Source organism: Erythranthe guttata, chromosome 5 (assembly GCF_056151865.1).
Source record: "Erythranthe guttata isolate IM_541 chromosome 5, IM_541, whole genome shotgun sequence".
Taxonomy (NCBI): domain Eukaryota; kingdom Viridiplantae; phylum Streptophyta; class Magnoliopsida; order Lamiales; family Phrymaceae; genus Erythranthe; species Erythranthe guttata.
The window spans coordinates 2,320,310-2,346,956 of NC_142537.1; the positions used below are offsets into that span (position 1 = coordinate 2,320,310).

General features: G+C 34.2%; 5 protein-coding genes across 6 annotated transcripts; 4 read left to right on the forward strand and 1 right to left on the reverse strand.

Moving 5' to 3' along the window:
• The first annotated feature begins 693 nt into the window (after positions 1–693).
• Positions 694–1,515, forward strand: LOC105966067 (10 kDa chaperonin, mitochondrial). The gene is made up of 3 exons (XM_012990612.2): positions 694–942; positions 1,033–1,172; positions 1,287–1,515. Exons 1-3 carry the CDS (start codon positions 838–840, stop codon positions 1,333–1,335), a joined length of 294 nt encoding a protein of 97 aa, XP_012846066.1. The 5' UTR covers positions 694–837; the 3' UTR covers positions 1,336–1,515.
• Positions 1,516–3,909: 2,394 nt separating this feature from the next.
• LOC105966064 (O-fucosyltransferase family protein) lies at positions 3,910–12,827 on the forward strand. Its single transcript, XM_012990607.2, has 10 exons — positions 3,910–4,598; positions 5,949–6,018; positions 7,214–7,281; positions 7,373–7,461; positions 8,094–8,291; positions 9,131–9,335; positions 9,411–9,578; positions 11,363–11,530; positions 11,652–11,842; positions 12,090–12,827. The coding sequence occupies exons 1-10, from the start codon at positions 4,236–4,238 to the stop codon at positions 12,244–12,246; spliced, it is 1,677 nt and encodes a 558-aa protein (XP_012846061.1). The 5' UTR covers positions 3,910–4,235; the 3' UTR covers positions 12,247–12,827.
• A 4,044-nt stretch (positions 12,828–16,871) lies between these two features.
• Positions 16,872–19,982, forward strand: PAHX (phytanoyl-CoA dioxygenase (PhyH) family protein). The gene is made up of 8 exons (XM_012990608.2): positions 16,872–17,265; positions 17,385–17,445; positions 17,959–18,027; positions 18,211–18,329; positions 19,012–19,159; positions 19,332–19,476; positions 19,593–19,679; positions 19,833–19,982. The coding sequence occupies exons 1-8, from the start codon at positions 17,086–17,088 to the stop codon at positions 19,873–19,875; spliced, it is 852 nt and encodes a 283-aa protein (XP_012846062.2). The 5' UTR covers positions 16,872–17,085; the 3' UTR covers positions 19,876–19,982.
• Positions 19,983–20,622: 640 nt separating this feature from the next.
• Positions 20,623–21,257, forward strand: LOC148770418 (uncharacterized). The gene is made up of 2 exons (XM_088818300.1): positions 20,623–20,720; positions 20,864–21,257. Exons 1-2 carry the CDS (start codon positions 20,623–20,625, stop codon positions 21,255–21,257), a joined length of 492 nt encoding a protein of 163 aa, XP_088674426.1.
• A 47-nt stretch (positions 21,258–21,304) lies between these two features.
• LOC105966066 (uncharacterized) lies at positions 21,305–23,969 on the reverse strand. Of its 2 annotated transcripts, none has more exons than XM_012990609.2 (7): positions 23,820–23,969; positions 22,892–23,147; positions 22,744–22,799; positions 22,586–22,664; positions 22,346–22,484; positions 21,824–21,937; positions 21,305–21,678 (listed from the first exon to the last, which is right to left on the reverse strand). In XM_012990609.2, exons 2-7 carry the CDS (start codon positions 23,047–23,049, stop codon positions 21,487–21,489), a joined length of 738 nt encoding a protein of 245 aa, XP_012846063.2. In that variant the 5' UTR covers positions 23,050–23,147; positions 23,820–23,969; the 3' UTR covers positions 21,305–21,486. The 2 variants fall into 2 exon arrangements, with proteins under 2 accessions (XP_012846063.2, XP_088674639.1); XM_088818513.1 differs by lacking the exon at positions 23,820–23,969 and adding an exon at positions 23,625–23,742.
• Between the last annotated feature and the right edge of the window lie 2,678 nt (positions 23,970–26,647).

Below are 26,647 nucleotides of genomic sequence, written 5' to 3' on the forward strand. Positions count from 1 at the left end.
ATTTCCAAATACATGTATTTACATGAAACAAGTCGAAACTTTTATAAACACGTTTGGGTTCGAAAAAGGCAAAATTGTATGATTAACTACAATGTTATTATTTTGCTTCTCACTTCTAATTCCAATTTCAAGTAAATAGTATTTACTTTAATTGATTAAAAAAAATACGTGTATTATTATTATTTTTAAAATAAAAAACCCTCAACCTAAAACCCTAATCCAACTTAAAAAAAAACGTAAATTACATCTACCCCTTAACTATGATTTTGCCTTACATCTCCACTCTTATGATGTCAAATTCAACATAATCATCTAGATTTCGTGGAATGTGCTCTACTTTGTACTCGTTTTGTGTAAAAAAACAGTTTTTGATGCACCACAGTCATCATATACAAGCCAAAAAACGCATATTATGATCATCTTGCTTCAAAATGTGGAGTTCGAATGGGATAAAACAGGTACAAAAGTGATAATATTTCATATAATCTCGAACATTTCACTAAATTTGAAACCACAAAGGTGGACATGTAAGAAGATTTATAGTTGAGGGGTGATTGTAATTTTCCAAACAATAGGGGATTTTTATAACCAGGTTGTAATTTACCCCCAAAAAAAAAAAAAAGAAAAAAAAAAACATTTTGCTTCGTTTGGCCCAACTTAAAACAAAACCCCTTTGTAAAACCCTAATCCCCTTCAACAAGAAAGTCTAGAACTTTCTACACCCATCTTCCACCTCCCTCTTTCTATTTATCGCTCTCGCCAACAAATCCAATACCAGTGAACACACACACACACAGTAGCACAATCAAATCATTTTTTTCACATTTTTGTTGAGCAATGGCGAAGCGTTTGATCCCAACACTCAACAGAGTCCTCGTGGAGAAAATCGTCGCTCCATCCAAAACCACAGCTGGTATTCTTCTCCCTGAGAAATCATCCAAGGTATTAATTTCTCAATTATTTTCCCCCCTTTTATAAAATCTGAATCGATTTAATCCTGATCCTAGAATTAATTCGATTTTTTTTTGCCAGCTGAACTCCGGTAAAGTGGTTGCAGTTGGACCGGGGTTGCTGAACAAATCCGGGAACACAATCCCAGTCGCTGTTAAAGAAGGAGAAACTGTTCTCTTGCCTGAATATGGCGGAACCCAAGTTAAATTGGGTGAAAAAGAGTGAGTTTTTATTTTTTAGGGTTTTCTATATATGTATATATATAGTCAAATTGTATCTATTTTTTGGGGGTTTTTTTTCAAAAATTGAGGGAATTTTGGTGTGGTGAAATGCAGGTACCATTTGTACAGGGATGAAGATATCTTGGGCATCCTGCACGATTGATTAACGATTGACATCTCGGAACTGTGAATTGAGGTTAATTTGAGGAAGTATTTAATTTCATGTTTCTTGAGTTTTTTAGGTGTGGGCTCTTTTGGTTGTAACTGATTAAAGACTCTGCCTATCGCGGTCGCTACTTTCGGAATTTTAAACGGTCTAATGAGAATTTGAAAGATTCAATAATTGCATTTGTTTGCGTATTACTTTGGCCTCGGTTTCGTCATTCGTTCCGAATTTTTAGTTCGATTATATGGGTTATCTTTAACTTGTGGTAGACTTGGTAGTAGTTGTTTGAGTTAGCTTATACAACGAGTTTTCGTGCGATTTAGTGCCCCTCTTGGTATTTATTTGAGTAGTCGCTCGAAATTCGAATGATGCCCTAGCCAAATTCGTATCTTGATGATTTATTTTGTGTTATAATGAATCGGACCGTAGATAACATTTTTTCTTAGAGAAATAAGAAATTCGAGAAGGATAACGAATATCAAGAATTGTTTTGGAAGTTTCTCTTATTCTCGTCTTATCTAATTCGTCTCCCAATAATAGTCCTTATCTATGAGTAATAGGACAACTATTTTCATCATGTTTTCTTATCTTCTTGAATAATTGTTGTTAGGTCGTGCATAAGTTGTAATTGTTCGAAACAAATTCGTATTTCTATAATATTAATTAACAGTTGTCATATCAGATATAATATGTTCTGCTATTCATTCAATCTTCTCGGTCGATTATTCCTCAAGTGTGAATTTATTTATTACAACTTTGCTTCATTATTGAATATTGAAACGGTACTTGGCTGCTGTATTTATCATTGGTGTTTGTTATAGAACATTTAAGCCATCGAATTTCATCCGCTTGTATTCGTATTTCACACACACCCACACGTGTGTGTGTGTGTGTAATTCGAAAGGATTAGAGACAAGATGAGTGAAACCAGGAAAGACATGTCTGAAACTACGAAGTAATTTGAAGAATATAACTACGTGTTTGCCATGTTTATGTTTTTCTCCATTCTTAATTCTGTTTTTAGGGTTCGTAAAGTCATCATCTGTTAGTATTATCTGAAGATTTTCGATTAGTTTAAACGACGAAAGTGGTTGTTTTTTAATGGGTGGTGTGTGTAATAAGGGAGATGATTTTTCCATTATTCTTCCATTACATTCCATGTTTTGAGGGTATGTATGCATGTGTTTTTCTAGTTTCCTCTCTCTGTAATATATTCTAGTTTATTTCTTCCCAGAAAAAATATATAAAATAATTGCCATGTTATTTGCAGATGACCTGTTTAATTGTGGTGGCTCAATTATATAAATTTAGTAATTTCGCAGTCCAAATTATCTCATGCAAGTGCATACTAAATAATTAACTGTCTCAAATGGAAATCAATGGAACACAATTATAAATTTAGCGAGTACTCCATTTGTATGGCTATAGATTTATCTCTTACGTATTTGATAATTTCTTTGAGTATTTGTTATGATGTTCAATATTACTTTGATTTTTCTCTTCAAGTCAAATTTACTAAGTTATTTATTGTAGCACCTAGAAATCAGTCAAATTAGTAGTTGATAGTTAATATTTAAAAGAAAGAATAGTTCTTATTTAAAAATGAATTAACAAAGATTTACATGATTTTAGTACTTATATTAAAAACTAATATGTGGTTAACTAGAAGTGAGCTTTATCATATATACTATTCTACACATTTTAACGTGTGATGTGCAATTTAATGTTTTTTAATAATTTAAATCAAACATTGAAACAAAATAAAGCAATAATGTAAAAATTGATAAAATTAGCTAAAAGCCTAAAAGTAAGGAGAAGTGTGTGTGTGTATATATAATTTCGGGGTCGGGGTCGTAGAGGAAGAAGTTGCCGGTTTATAAGAGGAGGACTGTTTCAATTCCGGCGATGGAGGTGTTTTGATGTGCAGACTCCTCGAAGGCAGTAGAAGTTCTTTATGTCCAGACTGTGGTGCCTCGACAGCGACCTTCAGTGAAGATGAGGTATTAAAACCACTTCAAATGTATTTTGTTTAATTGAAAAAAATGAGATTGGACTTTTTCCTATTATTGTAATGTTTCGGGGCTATATCTAAGAGCCCGTAAATGAAAATATAAAATATAAATATAAATTTAGTCAAAAAAAAATGAAAATATAAATATATGAAATTAAATCTCAAAGTTCCCTGTGGGCACCAGGTCCGGGTCCGCTACCTTAACGGACCGTTGAGTTACTATGATTTACATTCCTCCATCAATTCTTGTCGGGCCAAGGGATGGAGGCCTTGGGGGCGAGGGATTTCGCTTGGTGCAATTAAATTTCAAAGTTTTATCATAATTATCCTTATAGTTAATGACCCAACCCTAACCACTTGGCCAACTCGCACCCTCCAACTGGCTTCCAACTCAAATATCATGGCAAAATTATTCAATTGTTAATTCACCCAAAACACAATTAATTTATTAAACATAACCAAGGAAAAAAAAAGAAAAGGAAAAAGAAAAAGAAAAGGAAACAAAGGAGAAAAGCGTTGACCTGATGAAGACGGTCAAAATCAAACCTAGCTCCCAAACACACCCTATCCCGTTACACTCCAATTCTCTGCCATCATCTCGTCATTCTCTCTCTTCTCTCTTTCTCTCTCTCCACTGTTTTTGTTGTCTTGTCCCTCACTATCCTTTGTTCGAAGCACGTGCGCCCCTCTCTCACGTCACGTGACCCCACCACCCCTCCAGCTCCTCCCTCCCTCCCTCCCTCTTCTTCTCTCTCTACCGATACACACACCAACCCACACAGGGCCTGTATCTATCTGTACATCATCATTTTTTGGATCATTTCTGTGTCTAATTTTTTTTAATAATTCATTAATCAAAATTTACTATGATGTGAAGAAAAGCGCGATGAACGCGTACAATCGGCTCCCGACCAGCGGAAACAGCAGCCCCTCGTCGCCGCCGTCGTCGCCGCTCAGCCGCTCCCCGCGGTACCGCCACCGCGGGTCCAAATCGGGCCGCCCCCCTCCCAAGACACTCGCCCAGCGCCTCGCGTGGATCGTACTCTCCGTCCTCTTGAAGCGGCAGGGTATTTTTCTCTTCGCCCCTCTCCTGTATATTGCCGGGATGCTGTTCTACATGGGTACGGTGTCGTTTGATGTCGTTCCGGTTATTAAGCATAGGCCTGCCCCCGGGTCGGTTTATCGGAGCCCGCAGCTGTACGCCAAGCTCCGCCCGGAGATGGACTCCGACAACTCCTCCGCCGATGCGGTAAGTGGATTGGATTTTCTCTTTGTTTTTTCCGTTTCACATTTTCCCCAATTTTTCCAATTTTTCCAATTTCTAATTTATTCAGTCTCATTGATGGAAATTGAAAACCTCAAGTGCTTAATTATTGTGATTTTAAGATTGAAAGCGACTTTAACTTGTGATGATTTTGACACTTCATTTTCCCTAGGATTGAGTACAGATTACGTTTGGTACTTCTCAATCATCTTAAAACCGATAATTTTTAGAGCACTTTACTTTCTGTTTGGTGCTAACGTGTTTTCGGATTGGAGTGTGTATCACTTTAAGCATCTGTAGTTGAGGCATGCCACTTTGTGTTTTTAGATCTCTTCCAGTGTAGACAATGTTGTTTCAGTTTATCAGATGTCGAACTCGTCCCTTCACAGTGGAGCCCCCTCTTATCGTTTGATAACCTATTTATAACCAGTATATCTATGCTAGCTGTGGATTGTTGAACTCGATTCACTAACTGCAAATATTATGTTTCGCATGCCAGAATTTTTCACTGATGTGGGTTTGCAATATGTGTTAATTGGTTTTTTGTTAACAGTTAACTGCACCTTATTTACAGTAGAAAACTTGTTTACTGATCTGAATGTGGTAGAAAACCATTGGTTGGGTTGGTTACGTGGAATTGAATACTTTAGTTGACCTGAAAGAATAATGTGTTAGTGATGTAGGATGCTTTAGGATTGGGAGAAAGCACCCAATCACCAATTAGTCTTATACTACCAAGTTGTATATCTAATAAAAAATATCAAATTTATATTCGTTGCAAATTGAGGATGTTAGCCATGTTTTTAATATTTTCAGATGCTTGTGATCATATTTATGAGCTCTCTTTTGGCATCAATTACCATCAATAGATTATAATTGCTCACCCTGATTGTTTGGATAATTGATTAAACAGAATAATAAGACGGAGTTGCTTAATAGAAGCATGAGAGTCAAAGCCCGTAGATGCCATAATCAGCTATACGAAACCATTTAACATATTTTAGGAAAGATTGCATCTTCAAGTAAACATTTTTTCTAATATATCCTCTCACTTAAGTTACTAATATGACGCCACTCACTCCAACCCATAACATATTTCCAGTACTGGATACCGAAGGCATACAATAACAGGGAATTCTGCTCTCAGATAAACGCATGGAAAATATTCTTATTAGGTCATTTGATGTTAAAATGTACTTTTTCAGTACTGCACATATGTATGCTAATATGTATACGTATGCACGTTCATATGCTGGTGAGAAAAATATCTGCAACTATCTAGTTTTATTTGTCATCCAATAAATGCTTTTAATCGAAGTCTTTAAATCAGTACAGATATCTACTATATGGAAAAACTCTTATAAAGGTGGCGAGTGGAGACCATGCATTAAGAAGGCTTCTGAAGGTACGAGACTTTCTCATAGACTTATACATATTCAAATTTAGGCCCTTATTCTTTCTTGGTATATACTTGGCTATGTACTATAGCAAGAAGAGCTAACTAACAGGCTAGCACCACATTGCATAAAATTAGATAATTGTAGGCTCAGTATTTACTGGACATAAAGGAGGAATATTTTTAACTGAAGCTTTGACAAATTAGCCTTCACAACTTCCATGGATTTGAACCCTAACACATTTATTTTGCTGTCATAGCTTATTCAGTGAATGAATGAAAGTTTCTGATGGGGAAAATGAAACTGTCAACTTGTTACATCTATTCATGTTTCATATCAGCTCAAAATACAAATTCGAAAGCATATGTGGATTAATAATTTGGTGCAGGGGTGCTTGACTGTTGTTGATTTGGCCTTTCTTTAAGGCATGTTTGGTATCTGACTGTTTACCACTTCCACAGTTCAAATATGAAACACAGTGGTGCTAGAATGATCTTTTAACCACATAATGTGAAGCTAATTGCTGGTCCTAAATGTCGGGGTTGCCCATAGGTTTGTCTCAGAATTATTAGTATTGCAATCATAGTAGGAAATCTGTACTTGGGATATTTATGGTCCTGGATGTTGGAGGATGGGAGGTAGAAAGGAAGGTTCAGTTAGAGCTTCTAGTTAGTTCAATAATGCATCTATGAATCTATAAATACATAATTCAGATGGCTAATGTTTGATGTCACCAAGGAACTGGATAGAAATATACGCAAATAGCTATGGCATCAAATTTCTTTTGTTATTGCTATAAGCAAGGCAATACTTTACTACTTTTTGATTTATCGTCAAGTTCATGACTGTGTATGATGCCACTAATGCATCATCCTGTAGTTGAATCTCCACTTGTTACCTTCGGCTATGGTCTACAGTTGTTAATAGGATGATTACACACGTTGTTCTTCACTCATGAATACCTTAATGCTTCATAGTGGCTGTAAAGGATCCTATAATGTTAAGTGCTATATTGTGTCCTTACTATTTCTTTATGCGACACTAGTTTGGTTGGCATGACTTTTCTTCTTTTTTCATTCTTGGTGCGCCCGCGCCCTTCTAACTTTCTATATTTGCTAAGTTTCATTATTGTTTGGATATGTTCTTTTTAATTAAATTGAACTATGAATATGTGATGTATCCATTTTTTTTATGCTGTTGTAGGATTACCCGAGCCAAATGTATATATTTTTGTTGAGGCCAATGGTGGTCTGAATCAGCAGAGGACATCGGTAGGTTATTTTTGCTTTCCATGCTTATGTTGTGGTAAACAATTTTTGGGCTTACATACTTGCTTCATATTATTGATATCTGTGCTTCCAGATTTGCAATGCAGTTGCTGTGGCAGGCTACCTTAATGCAACTCTTGTAATTCCAAACTTCCATTATCACAGCATTTGGAGAGACCCAAGGTGGGTAATATTACTATCACTGAGATATTGCCCATAGTTAACTATGGATATGCTAATATTTGAAGAGAGAAATGTGTGTTTTGTTAGTGGTAATGTTCTAATGAAAAAAAATGGCCACGCCTTTTCAGTTATAGTCTCCCGCTCGTCTGCCTCTTTTTATTTTTTTTTATTTCTCCCCTTTATTGGTTTCAGTAATTGATTTTGGAAAATATGATTAATAACCTCTAAAATTGCTTTGATCCTATGTATCAGTCAATCAAATGAATTATTGTATCTCTCTTGGTTCATGATAATATGATATTACTTACATGGACATATATATCAGCTATTGCGATACATTAGTTTGGGTACTCATCAAATATGTGATAAATATGATATACTTACATGGGCATATATATCTTTCTTGGATTCTGTAGGGCCTGTAAGGTAGGGTCGCAGTTTCCTCTTCTTTGATGAGATTTTGTTTTTATTCACAATCTTATGATCTATGCGCGTTTTGCACATTGACAATGAATCACACTGAAACATTGACGCTGCTCATGGAATTAATGCGTATTGCATTATTTGACATTGAGACAACATACTTTTCATTTCAGAGAATAAAGTGTCTGATACAGCTTCTCTATTTGCAGCAAATTTGGCGAGATATATGATGAAGATTTCTTTATAAAAACCCTACAGAACGATGTTCGGGTAGTTAAAACAGTTCCAGCATACATAATGGAGCGATTTGACTATAACTTGAGCAATGTGTACAACTTCAGGGTAAGAGCATGGGCATCCATCAAGTACTATAGTGATACAGTTCTTCCAAAGCTACTTGAAGAAAAGTGAGTATTTCAGGTTTCTTGTACTCATTCCTTAACATACTTGTGTTTCCATGCATAATGACCGTCCATAGCGCATTTCTTAATGATTCTGTACAACATATTTGTAATGTCTGAATGACAGGCTCATCACCCTTCATAAATATAATTTCTGAAACATGGTTATAACTTTATAGAGGATATGGATGGATTGGAAGAACATCTTTTCTGTCTGTTTTCTGCTCTCCGAAGTGCTTGGAATTAATCTGTTCGTCTTTGGACATATCCTGCAAGTCACATTGATGATTATTTATTCGAAAGGAGATAATGAGTTTTATTCTTTATAAATTTTTTTATAATTAAAAGATAAATAACAATTCCCTATATGAATTGTAGTAGACATCTCATTGCATATGGTATGCCAATGGATTATCTTTTATTTGTTGAATTCTGTCCATTTTGGTTTTGGAATTCTTCATTTCCCATTTTCTTTTGTTTCTTGGGCTCAATTTGGTGTACTTACTACACATGATAGTTTAGCTTGAATAAAATTGCATGCTAACTTGTTATATTTCAGTATTATATGCGAGAATATTAGGAGGATGTTTGTATTGCTGTTTCTTTGTCCGAGTCTAACACTGCCTAGAGTTTTACTGACACCAAGATGACGGTGTAAACTTTACTAGCTTGATACCTTGCACTGGCTTGTCTTGAATTGACACATTTATTGATAATAGATGAATATCATCATCCTCATACCACATTTTTATTTTTGCAACTATTCCTTTTCATCAGCGATACCTAAACAGTTTCACCTAATTTTACATTTTTACGAAGTAGTAACTTTTAATCTGCGAACTCAGGATTATAAGACTTTCTCCCTTTGCAAATCGACTGTCATTTGATGCTCCACCAGCAGTACAACGACTTAGATGTTTGACAAATTATCAATCTCTAAGGTTCGCAAATCCCATATCAACTCTAAGTGAAACTTTGGTTGCAAGAATGAAGGAACACAGTGCAAATAATAGTGGCAAGTACATCTCTGTGCACCTTCGCTTTGAGGAGGTTAGTCAAGATGGAACCGGATTTTCGTTTTACTGAACAGTTTAAAAAACAAGCACTGAAATATCTTCTCTGTAGGATATGGTTGCTTTCTCTTGTTGTATATATGATGGCGGAGAGCAAGAAAAACTAGACATGGATGCTGCTAGGGAAAGAGGTTGGAAGGGAAAATTTACTAAACGTGGTAAAGTCATTCGTCCTGGAGCCATCAGGTTAAATGGGAAATGCCCTTTAACCCCTTTAGAGGTACTATCTTGGAATATTTTTAATCATCATTTTTTCCCCTTCTCTTTCTTCCTTCCATTTTTGCAGATTTTTCTTTTTCGTGTTAGTTTGTGAAGGTGGTCTTAAGTTCTACAACGTTATATTTCTTGCATCACTCATTAACGAAAATTCATATTCCCATTTTTTACTGAAATACGAACTCCTCATAAAACATGTAAGAAATTATCGCATTCCTATGAAAATGTCATCGTGGCTTACATGTAAACCGATAAAGAAAGGATTTTAAAGGCTGATTCAGATGAGCTACATGCAATAAGGATGATAATGACTTCTCCCCAAAGAGTCCTAGCTTTTAAACAAAAAATGATCAGTTACAATTCGGATTTCTAGTCTATTATATTTACTAGTATAAGATGTGCGGTTTTTTATTTTCTTGCATGAAGATGTTCAAAGTCGCTTCATGCTTTACCTATCTCAGAAAGAGCCTAAACACATAGGACACTTATGGTGACCATGTGGGCAAAAGACTCCTTGGTTAGTTATTTGTTGGTTAAACTTCGAGGACCTTGAGGATATAATTTCATACTTTGCTCAACTGATATGTGTTGTTACCATTCACTTACACTGTTGAACAGTTCGGTAAAGGGTTTAATATGATCCATATGTTCTATATTTGTGGAAGAGTTATATATTTTTTTTCGGTGATGCTTGTTTTCATTATTCACAATTTGTTTCAAGATTAATTACTTATGCACATTTATCAAGCTGCTCTTGCTTTCAGGATTGTGGACAAAAATATTGAGAAAGTAAATTTGGGGAAATTTCTATTTACCCTAAATCTTTTGGCCAAAAATTCCCTCGGTACGATGTAAAATTTGGAAGGGGTCTAAATTTAATAGTTAGATACAAACACCAGGTTATAATAATAAAAAACACACACACACACACACACATAATTTTGGAAATATAGTTGTTGGATGGAAAAATTAGTCGATGGTGCTTTTCTTGGCCCTTGCTTATGTATGCATGTGGTTGACTAACTAACAATTGTTTTGCCTTTGTGAAAGAAAATTTTATTTAATTATTTCTTTACTATGTTCCATTTTCCACCCATTATTTTTTTCCTTTTATTGAGGATTACAACAGGGTAGATGACAGGAGGAAGGGGTAGTGTAGAGAGAACACTTGGATTAAGAGTGAGGGAGAAAGAGGATGGGAGACGACAAGGAGGCTAAAGTTAGACTGTCAAAACTAAACATTCTCTGAATTGTTGGCAAAAAGTGATTTTTTCATTTAATAAATATATTTTCAAATTTTTGGGGGCAACGAAGTTGTATTATGGATGTTTTACAAAGACACCTTTCAACTTAGGAACAACATGGATAAACTTCTTCTGAAAATTTGATATACATGGGGTAGAATGGTCATCTGAAAATTTGATAAGTTTAAAACCTTTGTTTTATGATGGTTATATGAATTATTTTCTGGATAAAGTATATTTTGTAGTGTATATGAATAGTTGGATGGGATTAAATATTCCCATGTATTTGTTTTTATAAGTAAGATCCCTCTTCCAATAAATACTCCCATGTTCACTTTCTTCTTCTGGTTTATGTGAGTGTGTTAATAATCTCGATGTTAGATGATCGAACTTTGTCCTTCTATTGATCTCTCTTCCATCATAACGTTTCTTCTAGATGTCCGATCCACCTTGATCCTCTTGGAATATCCGATTGTTGGACATCTCTCCAATAACAAAATCTTTCTTATATTCCTTTACCTCTTGCTGATGGTTTATTGATCAGGTAGGTTTGATGCTGAGGGGGATGGGCTTTGACAGAACTACGTCTATATATTTGGCATCTGGAAGGATATACGACTCTGAGAGATATATGGCTCCTTTGTTGGAAATGTTTCCATTACTACAAACGAAAGAGATGCTGGCATCTGTTGAAGAACTAGCTCCGTTTCAGGTCTCGAAACTTCTCATTATTCGATGAAGTGGTCTTTCAACACTTCTCATTCTTTATGTTGATTTCATTTCCTCATTCTGCTATATGTTTTTATGTGATTACCTTTTTTTCTTCATCACAGAACTACTCGTCTAGAATGGCTGCTTTGGACTACACTGTTTGTCTTCACAGCGAAGTATTTGTAACAACTCAGGGTGGAAACTTCCCTCAATTTCTTATTGGTCACAGAAGATATTTGTACGGTGGACACTCCAGGACAATTAGGCCTGACAAGCGGAAGTTGGCAATATTATTCGATAATCCAAATATTGGGTAATACATTTTTCCTTGCGATTCGATTCCAGACGTTTTTGCTACCACTGTGATGATGGTGCAGCTTATATTGTTATCAGGAAACATATTGCATCTGTGGTCAATCAATAGCATATGTTGTTTCATGTTTTAATTTTGATGTATATCCTGTTTATCTTAGTTCACGTGTTTTTCTTGATTCGATATATTCAATCTAAATTCACCATCCAATTAATTTAATCTTTTTTTTCTTTTCGTTTCCTCCTAGGTGGAAAAGCTTCAAGAGGCAAATGCTAAATATACGAGCGCACAGTGATTTAAAAGGTATTGAACTCAAGAGACGGAACGACTCAATATATTCATACCCTTGCCCAGATTGCATGTGCAAAGTAGTGAACAAGTCGGAGGATTTAAAATCCTTATAATAGTGTGTGTGTGCACATTTGTCTGCTAAGTGCTAACCTCATATATCTTGATTGTGATTCTTTCATTTTTTACCCCTCTCGCTTCGAGAGCGAGAGAGAGGGGCAGACATTGTTTTTAGAAAGAAAAAAAACGAAAAAAAAACGAGGATTAGGGATATTTGTAGGAAGAATTTGATTTGTGTGCCGGGTATTTAAATGCATCTGTTTTTGTGCACGATGCACTACTAGAGAAAGGTATGGTATGGTACAGGTTTTGTTGAACAGCACAAATCGTTACCCGGGCAATTGTTGCTCATTGTGCATCGATTCTTCGTCGTCTTTTAGCGCGCTACTGTATCTGACAAGTTTGTAAATCGACTCGAGAGAAGTTTGGACATATTATATGTCTCTGTTTGTAATGTACATTAGGTGGTTTCATCTGTACAAGAGACCGTATAGAACAGGATGAACACATTTATTACATTAATCGAAATTTCTAGATTTTGGATTTGTATTCTTAGTATTATTTAGTTTTTGTTGGAAGGGAAGACAAGTCCTGTTGATTCTTGAATCCCAGAAAATGAATTTATTTGTACATTTTAGTCATTTGTTTTTGCATTTAATTAGTTTTTGCTCCTTTTTATTTTTATTTTTTATTAATTTTTTTAATAATCAAAACACAAACTTCATTTTGTTCATAATCAACTCATTTCGTAGGGAGGAGAAATGTATACGAGCAATAAAAAAATACAATTAAATTACGGTCATTGCCTGAGGTAATTCAAATTATGAAAAAATTCCTTAATTATCATTCCTCAATTATGAATCTTCTTATACGTTCACATTTACGGTATCAAACTTAGTGGAATAATCTAGATTATGTGGACTATTCTGCAGTTTGTACCCGTTTGACTCCATTTGAGCTCCACATTTTGAAATAAGATGATTATAAGATGTGTCTATTGGCTAGTTGACTTGTAAATATCAGATTGTAGTGCATTAAAAATTGCATTATTCCACCAATTTTAGTTAAAATTGGTGCAACGTCCAAAAAACTATTTCACAATCAAAATCACCAAAAACTGTATACCATGTACACAAATTTTAGTTAAAATTTGTGGAACGTCCAAAAACTATTTCACGATCGAAATCACAAAAAACGTGTACTACACTGATTTTGGGTAAAAACTGGCGGAACGTCCAAAAAACTATTTCACAATCAAAATCACAAAAAACTGTATGCTATACTACACAAATTTTTGATAAAATTGGTGGATCGTCCCAAAAAAAAAATCCACAATCAAAATCACCAAACAAATGTATACTATAGTACATAGATTTTGGGTAAAACTGATGAAACGTCCCAAAAACTTTGTCACGTTCAAAATCATAAAAAATTGTATACAATAATACACAAATTTTAGGTAAAATTGGTGGAACGTCCAAAAAACTTTTTCACGATCAAAATTACCAAAAACTTTATGCTATATAGTACACAGATTTTGGATGAAATTGGTGGAACAACCAAAACACTTTTTCACGGTCAAAATCACCAAAAACTATATACTATAGTACACAAATTTTGGGTAAAATTGATAGAACGTCCAAAAAAAATTTGACGATCAAAATCACCAAAAACTGTGTACTATATGTACACAAATTTTGGGTAAAATTAGTAGAACGTACAAAAAACTTTTTCACGATCAAATTCACAAAAAACAGTATACTATTATAGTACACAAATTTTAGTTAAAATTGGTGCAACGTCCAAAAAATTATTTAACGATTAAAATCACAAAAAACTGTATATATAGTGCACATACTTTAGTTAAAATTGGTGCAATGTCCAAAAAACTATTTCACGATCAAAATCACAAAAAAAAACTGTACACTATAATAGTACACACATTTTGGGTAAAAATTGGTGGAACGTTCAGAAAACTATTCCACGATCAAAATCACAAAAAAAAACTGTACACTATAATAGTACACACATTTTGGGTAAAAATTGGTGGAACGTTCAGAAAACTATTCCACGATCAAAATCACCAAAAACTGTATACTACAGTACACAACGTCCAAAAAACTATTTCACGATCAAAATCACAAAAAACGCGTACTACAAGAACACAAATTTTGGGTAAAACTGGCGGAACGTCCAAAAAACTATTTCGCGATCAAAATCACCAAAAACTGTATGCTATACTACACAAATTTTTGATAAAATTGGTGGATCGTCCCAAAAAATAATTTCACAATCAAAATCACAAAAAAATGTATACTATAGTACATAGATTTTGGGTAAAATTGATGGAACGTCTCAAAAACCTTTTCACGATCAAAAGCACAAAAAACTGTATACTATAATACACAAATTTTGGGTAAAATTGGTAGAACGTCCAAAAAAAAATTTCACGATCAAATGTACCAAAAACTTTATGCTATAGTACACAGATTTTGGATAAAATTGGTGGAACAACGAAAAAACTTTTTCACGATCAAAATCACCAAAAACTATATACTATAGTACATCAATTTTCGGTAAAATTGGTAAAACGTCAAAAAAAAAAAAAAAATCACGATCAAAATAACCAAAAAACTTTATGCTATAGTACACAAATTTTGGGTAACATTGGTAGAACGTCCAAAAAACCTTTTCACGATCAAAATTACCAAAAACTGTATAATATAGTACACGGATTTTAGTTAAAATTGGTGCAACGTCCAAAAAACTATTTCACGATCAAAATCATAAAAAAATGTATACTATAGCACCCAAATTTAGGTTAAAATTGGTGCAACGTCCAAAACACTTTTTCACAATCAAAATCATAAGAAACTATATACTACATTACACAAATTTAGGTTAAAATTGGTGCAACGTCCAAAACACCTTTTCACGATCAAAATCACAAAAAAACTGTATACTATAGTACACATATTTTAGTTAAAATTGATGCAATGTCCAAAAAACTATTTCACGATCAAAATTACAAAAAAATGTACAGTATAATAGTACACAGATTTTAGGTAAAATTGGTGGAACGTCCAGAAAACTATTTAACGATCAAAATCACAAAAATAACTGTGTGCTATAGTACATTTGGGTAAAATAGGTGGAACGTCCAAAAAAACTTTTTCACGATCAAAATCACCTAAAACTGTACGGCTACGTACACAATTTTTAGGCAAAATTGGTAGAACGTCCAAAAAACCTTTTCACGATTAAATCACCAAAAACTATATATTATAGTACACAAATTTTGAGTACAATTGATGGAACGTCCAAAAAACTATTTCAAGATAAAAACACCAAAAAATGTATACTATAGTACACATATTTTGGGTAAAATTGGTGTAACGTCCCAAAAAGAAATTCACGATCAAAATCACAAAGAACTGTATGCTATAGTACACAAATTTTCGATAAAATTGGTGGATGGTCCAAAAACCTTTTTCACGATCAAAATCACCAAAAACTATATACTATAGTACACATATTTTGAGTAAAATTGGTGGAACGTCCCAAAAACCTTTTCACGATCAAAATCACAAAAAACTGTACGCTATAGTAAACAAATTTTGGATAAAATTGTAGAACGTTCAAAACACTTTTTCACGATCAAAATCACCTAAAACTGTACTCTATGGTTCACAGATTTTGGGTAAAATTGGTAAAACTTCCAAAAAAAATTCACGATTAAAATCACCAAAAACTGTATACTATATAGTACACAGGTTTTTGGTAAAATTTGTGGAACGTCCAAAAAACTATTTCACGATCAAAATCACCAAAAACTGTATACTAATGTACACAGAATTTGGATAAAATTGGTGGAACGTCCAAAAACTTTTTCACGATCAAAATCACCAAAAACTAATTCCAATTTTCTCAAAAAATTGTGTCTTATATAGTATACATTTTTTTTTGTGATTTTAATCGTGAAATAGTTTTTTGGACGTTGCACCAATTTTAACTAAAATCTGTGTATTATAGTATATAGTTATTGGTGATTTTGATTGTGAATTTTTTTTTTACACACACTACACCGAATACACACACTAAAAACAATTACACACAGTACACCGAAAATACACACTAAAAATATATATACACACTGCACCGAAAACACACACTAAAAAATATCACACACTACAGCGAAAACACACACTAATACACATTACACCAAAAACACACACTAAAAAATATACACACACTACACCGAAATCACACACTATACAGAAAACGCACACTAAAAAATATACACACAGTACACCGAAAGCACATACTAGAAAAAATACACACATTATACCGAAAATACACACTAAAAAATATACACACACTACACCGAAAAGACACTGAAAAAAACAACAAACTACACAAAAAACATACGCTAAAAAAATATACACACACTACATCGAAAATATACACTTAGCAACCATACACACACTACACCGAAAACACATAATCTAGAAGATTACGTTGTGTTTGACATCATTGGGTGGACATACGAGAAGATTAACAATTGATGGGTGGTTGTAATTACCCAAATATAAGACATTTTCTCATAATTTGCCTTACCTCAGGGGTCGTATGTAATTTGCACAAGACTTTAATACTCGTATATCTTATCTCTTCAAGTCAATGGTGGTATATCATAATATAATATTTCAAAGTTGATGACCAAATAAATGTGATTATTTAATTAAATTTATGAATATATATCTTGAAGAAACCCTCGAGAAATAAAGATAAAATTGTTTGGGGAAGAAAGAAAAATCGGATTAAACACAGATTTCTTCGAACTCAGAAGAAGTAAAATCTACCAGCGATTACACACACATACATACAGATACAGGATGGGGATTGTTGGAAATCTGAATTCGGAGCAGCTTCAGTTCTTCAATTCTGATGGGTATTTGGTGCTGGAATCTTTCGCCAGCTCCGATGAGGTCAAATCGCTCAGGCTGCAAATGGATCAATTGCTCGATCAATTCGATTGTTCCACCAGCGCTTCCATTTTCTCCACCAAAAACCAAGTAATAATCTTATCTTCCCTGAACTGAACCCCCTTTTATTAATTTTATTTTTTTAATTTTTTAATTTTTTTTCAGAGTGTTATCTATTGAGAGTTGACCTCGTTTTTTTTTTTGTTCAGCAAACAACCACCGATGACTACTTTTATGAGAGTGCTGAGAAGATTTCCTTCTTCTTTGAAGGTATTGATTTGTGATTGTATATATATATATATATATATATATATATATATATATATATATATATATATCCCTAATTTAGATTGGAAACAGATAATACATGTTGAGATTTGTGTAATTTTTAAGTTTGAAGGCATATGAATTCGGTTTTCGTAGTTCTATTACTTGTTGTTGGAAATTGGAATCTTTCTTGATACTCTGTTTCTTTCTCCAGACTATGATGTGCCTGTGTCATGTTGCTTTCTTAAGATACTACGATTAAATTTCAATACTAAGTAGATTTTTCTGACATTCGTTATTATGTTTTTGTTGGTTGAATCTACTTGCACTTGTTGTGTAGAGTTCGACTTTGTAATGTTGATGCGATTTATAATGTGGTTCCGTTAGTCTAGATTGGTGGTGGTGGTGCTCAACTTTTAGATGCTGCTCCTACTACGTTGTTCCGGAAAGTACAATTTTCTTCTAATGCTACTCTTATCGGTTAAAAAGATGTATCGTTGTTTGCTTTTTGGACAGAAAAAGCATTTGATGATGACGGCAAGTTGAAGCAACCAAAGCAACTCTCGATAAACAAAGTTGGGCATGGTATATGCTTGAACTCAACCTTGTCTTGATTTATTTTTGGTCACAAAATTTGATCGGATTTCACTTAGTTTCTACCCCGTATGCTCTTTTTTGTTTGTTTTTTTTTTTTTTTTTAATATTAACGTACGATTTGAATATATTGGGCTCGTACTGCATGATTGAATGCCATGTCTTCTTTTGCAGCATTGCACGAAAAGGACCCTGTGTTTAAGAGCTTTTCAAGCTCAGAGAAAATGACAAGTTTACTGTTCTCTCTCGGTTACAAAAGGCCAGTAGGCATTCAGTCCATGTACATTTTCAAGGTATTTTCTTACATAATAACCATGCTAAACTTAGCTAACTGATTTCCGTATATTCTATTAAAAGATTCTCGTTAGAATTATTTTCTCAAGCGTTTATCATGTGAAGAAGCCCATTCAATTCATCGGGTCAGATAGTTTCCAATCCGAGTGCAGCATTTCTATTTCAGTTCTATTGGAATCCAAATCTTCTTCGGTGTGTAGCAAAAAAGACATAGTGTGTTGTACTTTAAGGTTGTCACTGACATAGATTCTCGATATTTGTGTTTATGTGTGTGCACAGTTCTGATCGACTATTAGAATATGATCTGATTTGGCATAGAAGATGTTATTGACATTCTTTATGACACTAGATGTTATTTTTTTTTCATGTGACATATTCTCTGAATTCATTCATTTTTCGTAATTATATAACTAAATGCTTTGTGCTTACTGCTTAGTTATCATAGACTAGACTAAAGTAAGTGCATTTCTGTTACTTATTCCATATTTCGAAATTAGCAGAGCTTAGTAGTAGTACGTAAAAAGCACATTCTGCCTCACATAAAATTGAACCAATTCATATACATGAATTACATTTTAATTTACTGAATCAGTGTCAAGTATAGTAATTTGAGTACCCTTCTTGTTATACATGTATACGTATATATATTATATAATTTCTTTTCATCATGAATTTATATAGCAACCTGGAATCGGCGGTGAGGTGGTCCCACACCAGGACAATTCATTTCTATACACAAATCCAACAACTTGCACCGGTTTATGGCTTGCTTTAGAAGATGCAACAATCTTAAATGGTTGCCTCTGGGCTATTCCTCGATCTCATAAAGGTAATTTAATTATTTTATATATATATATATATATATATATATATATATATATATATATATATATATATATATATATATATATATATATATATATATATTTTATATATATATATATATTCCCATTTCTCACAATCCTCGTTTTAATTTAATTATTCTACTAATATCATAACAGATGGCCTTGTAAGAAGATTTATCAGAGACGAGACAGGTGTCCACTTTGACAAGCCATCTCCACCGTACGATCAGAAAGATTTTGTCCCGATAGAAGTAAAAGCTGGCTCTTTAGTAGTCATTCACGGGGATTTGATTCATCAGAGGTCCGTTTGCCATTTCCTTGCATTTATTTCAAACAATTTTACTACATCGATTTATAATTACATAACTTATAATGTTCTCTCTTTTTTATGGCATATTGACATATTCTTCTATGCAGTTTCGAGAACAAGTCATCGACTTCTCGGCATGCATACAGCCTTCACGTGGTTGATACTGATGGCTGTAAATGGGCAGAGGATAATTGGTAAGCGATATGGAAATAATTATGTTGTTTTTTTTTTTTTTTTTTTTTCGGGCAATCATTATTGGTGAAAAACATGTGTAGATTTGTTCTTAATTAAAACCCACAATTTTATTTTTTTGGGGTGAAATTTATTTATTTTTCAATTTATTTCAGGATCAGAAGAAACGCGGATCCTGAGCCTCTGTATGCATCTTGAGAATTGCTACCTAAGTATAATTAACTTGAGTTAAGCTTGTAATCTACTGTCTTTGGGCTACTGGATAATATTTATTTCCCTTTAATCAAGTTACATATGATTACAAATTTAGCCTTCTAAATTGATTTTCGATTTTCAATATACTCATGACAAAATGATGTGTTTATACAGTAGTAGTGTGTAATAAACATCAAGGGTCTCGTCAAATTCTCTTTTGTGCAAGGTTAATTTCTTTTGAATTGGGGTTGAAATCGGAATTGAATTTCCAATTTCGGCCGATTCCGATCAGAATAATTTCGATTTCGAAATTGTTTTCCCAATTCCGATTTGTGAAATTTCCGAAGAACAAAATCAGGTCAGAATCGGTTGATTTTAAAATTTCAGAATTTCGGAATTCAAACATTGAGCCCAGGCCCAATTAAATTAAGGCTGGAATATTGAAATTATTGGGCAATTTCGTACAAACATTGGGCCCAGGCCCAATAAAAAAAGATAGGTACTAGATTTGTAGGCTTCCTCCCTACAAATGAAATCCTCTTCCGACGTCGGATTGTGTCGTCCCCGACCTGCCCAATTTGCCAGGGACCATGCGAATCTTCCCTTCATATGATTCTTGATTGTTCATCCTCGTGGAAAATTTGGAGAGATACTCCATTCAAGGGACTGTACAATCTAGACCGTACCTCAGTGTGGGCTTGGTTGGATCAATTTGAGGAAAAAAACTCGATTGAGGTTTTTGAACTAGCCATGGTCGTTATTTGGAAGCTTTGGGAGAACAGGAATAAGAGAATACATGGCGGAGACGTGGTGGTGAATACATCAGCCCTGATGGCCACATCAGCCCTGTAAGCACTATATGTGGATTTTCAAGGTAGCAACTCTCCGTCCAAGTGGTGAAATGGCAGCGGCGATCCACCCAACGGTCTGGCTTCCTCCAGCGGCAGGCTTCATCAAAATGAACTTTGATGCTGGGTTTATCCATAACCAGCTGCTTTACACTCGGAGTGGCATCCCGGAATCACGAAGGTACGTGCATGGGGTGGCGAGTGGCGAAATTTCCTGGTGGTCCGCGGCCCATAGATGCAGAAGCCATGGCGGCAGTTATGGCTATCAAGATGGCGAAAGATCGAGGTTGGGGTGATGTCATATTCGAAGGAGATTGTCTTCCAATTATCCAAGCTTTCAACAGAGGAGAAGCGAAATACGTGTCTTTTGGAGCTATCATTGAAGACGGGATTAACATAGCTAAATGTTTTCATTCTTGTTTCTTTCAATTTGTGAAACGTTCGGGTAATTGTCTTGCCCATGCCATTGGGAAGCTTGATTGTACCGAATATTTGGAAGGAATTAGTCTTCCCCTGTTATTGGCTAATGTAGCCTAATAATACACTTCTGTTTCAAAAAAAAAAAGGATATATATAGATAGCACTGTAGTAAAATGAAATCCAATACCATAAATTTATTTAGTAACATACAAACCAATAATCATCGATGTTCTTTTTAATAGCCTAATTCTGTTCTCAAGTACAGAAACATCGGATATAGGAGATATCCACATACACGTTTGTTCGGCAAATTAAATCGAGGATTAATTAAAATCCTCTGATTTTTTCAATCCAAGAGTTTGTTGCAAGTGCCAACTCCAACAGCAGCAGCTAGATGCCAGCCTGCATGCAGAAACGGGGTTTCTGGGAAAAGATCGTCGGCAAAGAAAAGTGCACCGCTTAATATTGATGACATCTTATGCACATTATGGGCTGTTCTCAAATCCGGATCTTCAGACGCCCGCTTTGCAAATGCCACCTGTAATCAAATACCACACGTAATTCTTGTCTGAGAATTTAATCAAACAAAAAATCTTGATAATGAGTCACACACACACACACACACATATGTATATATAAGGACAAATATAGTTCTACGACATATTCAAACATGGAGTAGCTACCTCCATCAATCCCGTATGAACTGCTGATACGATTAGAGGTTGAACAGGCAGAAACAGGGCTGATGTGGCCATCAACAACTTTGAGTTGTCGTTCCTAATTGCTCTCGACAGGCACTGCAAAAGGAAAACAAGTGAGCCGAAAAAAGACAAGAAATCCAGGCACGGGTTTAAACATTTTTCCGGCTGCATTAGCCAATTTTCTTGAAGAGAAGAAACAAACAACATCAACAAGAAGAAGCTCGATTCATCAATTTCAATACAAGAATATGACCTTCGTCACTAGCAAACTGAAAAACGAAAAACATTTACTATATATCCAGGGGATGGCATCAAAAGCATTTTCATGGATATCTAATATGCCTGCTAAACCTACTAGAAGAACCGTAAAATTTCAAGGGTATCCACTTGTACTTAATTCCGGACAATTTCCGCAACACACTAACGTAGTTTTGTAATTTCGATATCTCCGCAAATTTCTACAGATAATGAAGTCAAATAGCAACTAAAAATGCTATTACTCACCACTGTAGCCGTAGCTATCATTGTGTAATCAGCCCATCTGAGATACTTCCTGAATTTCCCTCTCGAGGCATGATACAAACTGGAAGTAACTCCTACTCCGATTAACGAATTCGCGTAGATCGTACAATTAAGATTTTTCCTGCATCAGCCAAAGGAGAACTATTACTCTTTAAGAAATAACACAAAAGTCTGAGAAATTTTGCACTCGTAATGCATCTTTGACGGATATGACATTATCACCTCGGAGCTTGAATGCCAAGGGCGATAAACGGAAGCGACGTGAGAACATTAACAAATGTTTCAGCATAGCTTCTATCACCTACGATAAGCAAATAATTCATTGAAGGCCAGAACAGAAATAGCAAACATATACTTAAATCAAATTTGTGACTCAATACCGTTAAGACCGCAGTGGATCGGCCTCAGACAAGACGGTCTTTGTTCCCAAATTTTCCTGGTAAATAAACACACCGACGTTAGTGACAAACGGAATTAAAAATAAATAAAAAATCTACTCTATAAAATGTTTAAAACAAGTCGACTCACTTTGGTATTTGCTGTTGGTTTCTTGCATTGTTGGACGTCTGATTGAAATCGCCGCGCTGCTTTATCTCTTGGAATGTGAATGGTAACTGAGGCAGCAAATGAACACCGTGCACACCATTTAAGGCTTGACTAGGCTTCAATCCACTCTCGGGAGTCATATGCTATTTGATTTGGCAATCAGTCAATTTCGATTGACTGATTGCCAGAAATAACATATATTGACGTATAGTATACAGTATACACCAACTTGACGCCACTGCAATACAGTGAAGTACGATCAAAACTTTGTCATGAAATCACAAACTCTATCTAAATTATTACAGCAGAAAGGAACAGCAAAAGATTTAACTACAGCATATCTCTTACTATCATAGCCAAACCCTTACACAAACAAAAGACTTCATTTTTAATACGAAATCGGGTCTACCGACAAAGAATTAATTTTTTTATTTCGTCGTCGATTGGTGGATTTCCTAAACAACACATTGGATCGGTGACAAAAAAATCACCTTTACAAGATTGAATTTTTTCTTCGATTTCTTTATCCTCTTTCGAGGTAGAGGGAACTGATCACGTGTTCGTAATCAAACTTAATCAACAGCTGCATGAGCACTAACAATGAAACAATTAAGCAAACAGACAATTTCAAATCACAGAAAATACGGGAAAAAGATTAAAAAAAACGCAAAATCAAATTCACAGCTCGTGCTAATAATGCGAGTAAAACAGAAACCTCGAGCCCAGATTCCCGAAGAGATTTGTATGAAAGATCGGGCAGAAACAATCGTCAAATAAACATAACCAATCATCACACAAATTGCAAAAAAAAAAAAAAAAAAAAATTAACAAACATAATCCGAGCGACAGCGCAGAAAAACAACAATGGTCAACAGAGAGACCAAACATCGTCACGAGATTAGAAAATTACCCGAGAAATGTGAAAAATAATTGGGGCAACTTGAGAAGAGAAGAGGAAATTATTAATAATTGAGATGACTTGGTTGAAGAAAAAGTCAAAATTAGGGCAAAAAATTAATTTATATGGTCCCCAATTGACTGGAAGAAAGGTGGGGAGTGAGATATACCGAATCTTTCTGAGACGGATTGTCCACGTGTACGGCATATTCTCTTCTTTGTTCCAATACGCTACTAAAATAAATATCTCCTAAATAAAATTAAAATCTCTAAACATAATTTATTTAGATAAAAAAAAATGGATAAATTACAACCATCCCCTGAGGTTTGGACAAATTACGAAAACCCCATCCTGTTTGGATAATTACAACCACCCCTCAACTCCTTAAATTCAGTCGAATTTTTGAGATTATATGGAATATTATCACTTTCGTACACGTTTTATCACATTCGAACTCTACATTTTGAAGGAAGAAGATCATAATATGTGTTTTTTGGCTTGTATATATCGAATTGTGGTGCATCATAAACTGTATTTTTACACAAAATGAGTACAAATTAGAGCACATTCCACGAAATTTAGATGATTATGTTGAATTTGACACCATAAGAGTGGAGGTGTAAGAAAAAAATCACAGTTGAGGGGCGTAGATGTAATTATTCAAACAAGAGGGATTTGTTTGTAAATTGACTATACCTCAGGGAGTGTTTGTAATTTACCCAAAAAAATAGAAAATAAAAAAGGAATCTTTATAGGTGCGCTTAAAAAAGTCAAATATGTTTTGGGCTTGGTATTATATATTGGGCTTTAATTTGGGCCCACTTTTGAGTTCCATAAAACATATTTAGCTAAACCTATTTTGGTCCATTTACACCTTTACCAAAAAAATTAATAAAATAAATAATAAATCAATAATTAATAATGGTTCTTAATTTGCACAGGAATTTCCCTTGTTGTAATTCAGAGGAGGACCCATATTTCCTTTACAACAAAAATACCTATTTTTGGAAAATTTAATTCAATTAATTCAATATTTTTGGTGCACTAAATAAAAGAGTTAGAAATTGAGGAGGGGCCATGGCCCCTCACCTGCATCAATTTAAATATAACTTGTATATATAATAGAGAATCTAAAAAAATAAAAAAAAATAATCAACAATTAGTTAAGAACAACGGCTGCTAGCTCTGTAGCCTTTGTTGTAGGGTCTCTGTCGAATGTAAATATACATTGACATGAATCTGAATAGTGTATCTATAGGTAATATTTTGACTATTTTTTTACCCCAACTGTTTTATGGGTAATAATAAATCATTTATCTTGTTCAAAAAAAAAAAAAAAATCATTTATATTTCATTAATTTAATAGTTTTTATTGACTCAATTTTTTCAAATTAATCCGGTTTTTTTAATCTATAGTATATAGGTTATCCATTGAACATTGAATATTTTTGCAAATATGTATTATCCTAAACATTTAATTATAGGATTTAAAAAATTGAAAAATGTTTGGATATAATATTATTGGGTTAAGTGACCCGATTATGCATTTTGGCTAACTCCATTTTGACTGACCCGATCCAATTAAAATAAATTAATTAATATATGTATGTAAAATATTGGACAAAGACTGACACATAAACATTGACATGAAAGAGGGCCAAGTCAAACCTAGATTCAAGGCCTGACCACTTAAACTACAAAACAGAAGCTAACTTTTTTTTTTTTTTAAAACAAGATTTTTCACAATTCCACAAGTCATATATGCGAATTCACTAAACTACCCCCGGGACCCCATCTTAGACCATAAATGGCGTGAGGACAAAAAGGGAAACTAATTAAAATTCCTTTCTTAATGCCATCTAGCTACAATTGCTACTCCAATGTATCGCTTTCTTTTTTTTTTTTTTTTTTTTCTAATATATATATATATATGGCAAGTATACAAATATGTGGGCAAAATGGTTTTTACTCTAATAAAATACAAGATGATTTCGATTTCATAAAGCCCATAACTTTTTACCAGAAATTAGATGATACATCTGGTAATTTACGCTGGTTGAATTTGAACCGTAGATCTAACATAACCACGCACACATCCATGTGTCTGTGTGGTTAGTGAATAGTTATTTAATCAAATCTACGACTAGCCGACATAAATAATCAGGTGTAACATCCAACTATCCAACTTTTACATATTCAAAACTAATTATAATGTATTTTTTCAAAAAGAAAATTATTGGGTCCTCTCTCTCTAGATCTCTCTCTCTCTCTCTCTCTCTCTAGATCTCTCTCTCTCTCGTACTACATTTGTGTATATGCAACAAACCCACGTCCACAACTAACATGCACATCAAACCCCTTCTTACATACATATATTACATTACATTACATTACAACTATAAAAAAAAAAGGTACAAACTTCAAAGATTCATCACACTATAAATAAAACAAAATAAAATAAAAAATATGCATAAGAAGGTTCCATGAATCAAGGGTCAATATCATGTGACTCGAACCATAAGATAAGGAGCGAAAACCCCCCACCCCCTTTCTCTCTCTAACTCTCTCTCTCTCTTGTTTCTCTCTCTAAAGCTGCAGAATTTAGAATTTTTCAACAGTGCTTAGATTATATTTTCAGACCCCATTTCTCTCTCTCTCTATTACATACTTAGCATCTATATAGTGTCAGTCAAACCATTCTTCTGTCCAGAAGATAAAAAAACATGGCGGTTTCCGCCACCATCCACGGCGGCGAGACGACTGCTACTTGGAGAAGAAGGAGAAAAATATTATTATTATTGGATAATAATAATTACAATAATGCCACTTCAAGATTATTC